This window comes from Gekko japonicus, unplaced genomic scaffold, assembly GCF_001447785.1.
Source record: "Gekko japonicus isolate JY-2015 unplaced genomic scaffold, Gekko_japonicus_V1.1 scaffold324, whole genome shotgun sequence".
NCBI classification, from domain to species: domain Eukaryota; kingdom Metazoa; phylum Chordata; class Lepidosauria; order Squamata; family Gekkonidae; genus Gekko; species Gekko japonicus.
In genome coordinates this window covers 137,918-143,917 of record NW_015168056.1, presented here as the reverse complement: position 1 = coordinate 143,917, position 6,000 = coordinate 137,918, and the positions used below count along the sequence as shown (strand labels likewise).

At 51.6% G+C, this 6,000-nt stretch overlaps 1 protein-coding gene across 1 annotated transcript in view; it reads right to left on the bottom strand.

The window, feature by feature from the left end:
- Positions 1 to 6,000, bottom strand: part of ST8SIA2 (ST8 alpha-N-acetyl-neuraminide alpha-2,8-sialyltransferase 2) — a 67,819-nt gene that overhangs the window by 6,673 nt on the left and 55,146 nt on the right. The window contains exon 5 of the mRNA XM_015414492.1: positions 4,185 to 4,478. Within this exon, the coding sequence (XP_015269978.1) occupies positions 4,185 to 4,478 (294 nt within the window). The remainder of the gene's footprint in view (positions 1 to 4,184; positions 4,479 to 6,000) is intronic.

Here is a 6,000-nt window from a genome sequence, read left to right as displayed (position 1 = left end):
TCTTTCCCTCCATTTAGACACCATGAATAATTTTCTACACTTTGGTTATATCCCCCATCGCCTTTGTGTTCTGGGAGTCCCTAGATGGAAACTTAGTTCCCAGGCGTATGTCAGGTCCACGGTGCATGGAAAGGCAGGGTTTCAGCCCACCCCCACCTGACTGATCTCTGCCAGTCATTTTGAAAGGCGCAGGTTCAAGAGTGTACAGAATGGATCCTGTGAAAGCTAGAGACCCCAAACTTGGAGGGCATGCAGAAGAGCATCCGGGGAAGGTCTGCTGTAAGTCTGGTGTTTCTAGCTTGCACAGGATCTCTTCCATACACTCCTGAACCTGCACCTGTCATTTCCCAGAAAGCACTTTCCTGGGGGCACCTTGTTTGGGGAGCCAGAACTTAGACCCCGTAAATCCAGTCCTCACCAAACCTGGAGGGCAGGTAGAGGAGAGTGAACTGGAGATCTCCCACAAGCCTGGCATCCCTAGCATGCTGGGGGGCCATTCTATGCCTTACAAACCGAGCAGGTTTGCGAGGCAGCAAAAAGTTTGCAATGGCCCATGGTTCACGAAATTTGAACCAAACTTAGTTTTTCCCGGTTTGTGCCCATCCCTACCAGGGACTGGATCTGCGACGTGCAAGTGAATGGCCAGAGATGACTTAACTGCATGACTTGGCTCAGGTCTGGCCCCACCTCAAGATTGGACAGACCTGCCCGGACCTGGATAGCCCAGGCAAGCCTGCTCTCATCAGATTTTGGAAGCTAAGCGGGGCCGACTCTGGCGATGACTTGGATGGGAGACCTCCTTGGAATGCCAGCAGTCGGGAGGACAGGGGCAGGCTTTATTCAGCCATCTCTCTGAATACTTCCAGCCTCCCAGGAGGGGTCAGTCACCAGAGGTTGCCATGACTTCCAGATGCACATACCCTCACGTACATATTTTAAAAATACCAAAAGAATACCAAAGAATGGACAGACAGGTACTTGTGCACGCCCCTCTGCAAACTCAAGTTCCCAGGCACATGGGGCCCAATTTGGATCAAGACCTCAGTGCATAAAAGGGGGGGGGGGTTTCAACCTCTCCCCTACATCATAACCCAAAGGGCCCTGAGTCACTCCATGTGCCCCTTTAGGGAACTTTCATGTACCCTATCAGTAAACAGGTTGCCCCCAATGGGCAAACAGGGAAAACGGCACTGGTGGAGGGAGGCGGAAGCACTTTGTCCTTGCGTGCTTCACTCCCAATCCAAATAGGGCCCCATTTGTGGGGGGAATGACCAGTTAGGAACTCTCATGTGCACGTGGATTACATGAGCTTAGGGAGAAATATAAATTTCATTAAGTCCTGAGCTGTAGTTCCTCCTCCGAGCAGGGTGTGTCATTGGGAAAAGTGCAGAAAAGGGCAACTAGAATGATAAAAGGGTTGGAACACTTTCCTATGAAGGACGATTAAAGCGCTTGGGGCTCTTTAGCTTGGAGAAACGACGGCTGAGGGGTGACATGATCGAGGTTTATGCATGGGATAGAGCAGGTGGAGAAAGAAGGACTTTTCTCCCTTTCTCACAAGACAAGACCTCGTGGGCACTCCATGAAATTGCTGAACAGTCGGGTTAGAACGGATAAAAGGAAGTCCTTCTTCACCCAAAGAGTGATGAACACATGGAATTCACTGCCACAGGAGGGGGTGGCGGCTACAAGCATGGACGGCTTCAAGAGGGAATTGGATAAACATATGGAGCAGAGGTCCATCAGTGGCTATTAGCCACAAGGTATAAATAGGAACTCTTGGTCTGGGGCAAGGGATGCTCTGTATTCTTGGAGCTGGGGGGGGCAACAGTGGGAGGGCTCCTAGTGTCCTGGCCCCACTGCTGGACCTCCTGGTGGCACCTGGTATTTTTGGCCATTGTGTGACGGAGTGTTGGACTGGATGGGCCATTGGCCTGATCCAACATTGGCTTCTCTTATGTTCTTATGGAACACAGCTACCATTATTTATTTATTTTTATTTATTTATTTGATTGACAACCCTCCCTGCCCGCCAGAGAAGGCTCAGAGTAGCTTACATAAAAGATTACCATTGCCCACGGGGTGCATGTTCATCCTACCGACATCTCTGTATTGGCTCCAAAACCTTGGTTTACCCAGTGATCAACGCAGGCCAGAAGAAACAAGCTTGTACATACCATCAGACACAACGCCTATGCCCAGCAATTGCCTCCGGGAAGGGTTATCTGTCTCCAGTCTCAAGTCGGCAAAACCAAAATCTGGGCAGGAAATCTGACTCTGCTACAGCTCGGCCTGGTGTACAGAGGCCACAGCGTTGCACGACAGGCCTCCACTGCCTCACACAGCTGCCTAACAAGCGGAAGCGTTTCCTGACCTTCGTGCCGCATAGTGTTGCACTTGCACGATTTCAGATTCCTCAGGCTGAAGACATTGCAGCACCCTGGTCGCAAAGGAGCAGCAATCTGTGCTCATTAATTAACCATCAGTTATAATTCTGACTGTCCCCGCAGGACGCAGAGCGAGCCATATGGCCGGTCAGCCTGTCGCCTTTTCGGCCAAATGCTGGAGACTCTCCGTGGCTCGGGGGCTATAATTGAATCAGTGCTGCTCAGCACCAGCTGTTGATTTCCTTGGTCCTCTCTCCGCCTCATTCGTTGCAGCAACACGTGCCTTTAAAACAGAATGCTCCTCTGCCAGTTTGGTGTAGTGGTTGGGAGCGCGGCCTCTAATCTGAGAGAACCGGATTCGGTTCCCCACTCCTCCGCATGCAGCTGCTGCTGTGACCTTGGGTCAGTCACATGTTTTCTCAGAGCTGTTCTCTCAAGGGTAGCCCTCAAAAGAGCTCTCTCAGCCCCACCTACCTCACAGGGTGTCTGTTGTGGGGAGGGGAAGGGAAAGCAGATTGTAAGACGCTCTGAGATTCCTTCGGGTAGTGGGCAGGGTATAAATCCAATCTCTTCCTCCTCCTCCTCCTCCCCCTCCCATGACCTGGTCACCTGAAGCTTCCCCCCCCCTTTTGAGCAAATCAGCCCATGAGCAGAAAGACAGCTTTGTTGCTCTGAAGGGCAACAAAGGACTATCTATATTGAGCATTTGCCACCTTAAGCCGGTTCTGGTGACCCCAAAACTACATGCAGAAAACCAGTCTTGGGCTGCTAACTTTGCTGCCTGGAGTCACTTTCAAGCCATGCCTTATAGGCAGAAATCCAAAAGAGGAACTATCATAGGAAAAGATTCCACACTTGAATGTTATACTCGCTGCTCTTGTAGTAGGGCTGCCAAATGCCCCCGGGGAGCGGAATTCCCCCCGGTTTCGAGCCCCGATTCCCGCTCCCGTGGAATCGGGGCCTGGGGGAAACCCCACCCCCGCGTGTGTGTCACTTGGAAGTGACGTCGCACGCTGGGGATGGGGCTACGCCATTTGAGGGGAAAAAAACAAAGAGTTTCCCCCGCAAATGGCGTGGCCCCGCCCCCAGCGTGCGATGTCACTTCCGGGTGACGCACACGTGGCGCGCGTGCATGATGAGGACGCCGGCTGGGAGCCCCCCGCTCCCGGCGAAAATAAATTTGGCAATCCTATCTTGTAGGCACCTCCAGCAGTTCCACCTCCACCTCCAGCAGTTCCACCTCCACCTCCAGCAGTTCCACCACCAGCAGTTCCACCACCAGCAGTTCCACCACCAGCAGTTCCACCACCAGCAGCTCCGTAGAGCCGTGGAAACACCAGCAGTTCCACCACCAGCAGTTCCGTAGAGCCGTGGAAACTGAGCTGTTTCACCAAGCGTTCAAATAAGAACAGACTGCACCGGTTGGGTCACACTAGCACTTTATCATGGGATGCCGCCGTATTTACTTAGTTTTATTGTATTTATTTTATCTTATATCTTGTATTAGCTGGTTTTAAATTGTATGTTGTTTTAAACTGTTTGTAAGCCGCCCTGAGCTGCCTCGGCGGGAGGGCGGGGTAGAAATGTAATAAATAAATAAATAAATACATAAATAGAAAAGAAACTGGCATACCCGAGTCAGTCTGTACCGTAATTCTTACCCTATGGTTTGGCATCTGCTCCAGAATGTTTCCAAAGCTTCTGGATGGGCAAAATATACCATAGAGCGTGAGTAAGAAAGAGGTAGCTGATTACTAGAGAGGTTAGATCCAGACCAGAGTTACCAGAACTACTCACCCTCGGACGGCATGCAAGAGGCGCAGAGAGGGGTAGGCGGTGCGAACGTTGATGTGATGTTTGAGGATGAGCTCGTTGACCCACTCCACGCGTTCTTTGCCCCCTTTAGCCATGAACGCGGGGATCCAGAGGATACTGCCGTTGAGGCTGTGCAACCGCTGCAGCAGTTTCTCCCGCCAGGTGTCGTTCACCAGGTCCTCGAAGGCACGCTGGATGACCGAAGGGTTCATCGTCACCAGGTCTGTCTTCATCCCAACGTCCTGGGTGTACTCTTGCACCGGAGCAAGGTTGCATCTGGAAGAGGACATGACAGACAGCGCAAGTTCAGAAAGGACAGCGGCTCAGTTGTAGAATGCTTGTTTCACTGGCTGAAGGGTCACAGGTTCAATTCCCGGCCCTTCCAGTGAAAAGAGACCAGGTGGCAGGTGATGGGAAAGACCTCTGCCTGAGTCCCTAGAGAGCCACCACCAGTCAGAGGAAAAAATACTGTCCCTGATTCAGTATAAGGCAGCGTCATATGTTCATATCACAAAGCTGTTTTTGAAGAATGGCAGACATTAACTAGGGGAGCTTTTCAGTTCAGACAACCACGATAGGAGCATGCGAGGCTCCCATTCAGCATAGAATAATAGAATCATAGAGCTGGGCCATACAGACCATCTAGCCCAACCCCCTGCCCAATGCAGGACCAGCCTAAAGCATCCCTGACAAATGTTCGTCCAGCCTCTTCTTGGAAGCTGTCAGTGAAGGGGAGCTCACCACCTCCCTAGGCAGCTGATTTCACCTTTGAACCACTCTGACTGTGAAAAAGTTCTTCCTAATTTCCAGCCGATACCTTTCTGCATGTAATTTAAACCTGTTGCTTCGGGTCCTATCCTCTGTCACCAACTGGAACAGCTCCTTGCCCTCCTCCTCCTCCAAATGACAGCCTTTCAAATATTTAAAGAGAGCAATCATGTCCCCCCTCAATCTCCTCTTCTCCAAACTAAGCAGGGCCCTCAGCCTTTCCTCGTAGGGCTCGGTCTCCAGACCCCCGATCATCCTCGTCACTCTCTTCTGCACCCTCTCGATCTTGCCCACATCCTTTTTGAAGCGAGGCCTCCAGAACTGCACACAGGACTCAAGGTGCAGCCTGACCAAGGCAGTATACAGAGGGGCTTTGACCTCCTGCAATTTTGTTGCTATGGTCCTGTCTCCTTCAAGAGGTAGTGGTTCTCCAAGATCTTTCCCAGTCCTGTTGCTTCACAGCCTTTGAACTGGAGCTGCTAATGACCATCTATCATTAAGTCACAGGTAGCATTGCCAGGTCAACTTACCTGGCCAGCGGGGGTCTCCGGACGTCCTTCTGGGAGACCGGAAGTGATGCTGGGCATTTTTTGGGCCTTCTTCCAGTTTCGGGCCTACTTCTGATCAGGGGTGACACTGGTTTTTGGGCAAAACTCTACGGTAAATTTGGCTTCAGACCATAGAATTTTTCCTAAGAACCAGAGCGTCACCCCCAACCAGAAGTAGGCCTGAAACTGGAAGTAGGCCTAAAAAGGTCAGTTGGGGGTGGGATTTCCCCCTGCCGGACAGCTAGCTGGTGGTAGGCAAGAGCCTGAAAAAGTGGGGGCTCCCCGCTCCGATTGGGGGGCTGGAAACCCGAGTCACAGGCTATCCCCCACAGCAAACGTCAGATACTTCAGGCTTGAACCACGAACTTCAAAGTGTCAAGGGCCAAAACACACACAAGTGCTCAGAGTTCCGCATACAGAGCTCCCGAAAAAGTTTCTTTCTCATAGCAGGAACCGATTCAGATAAGGAATGTGTGGCGTTT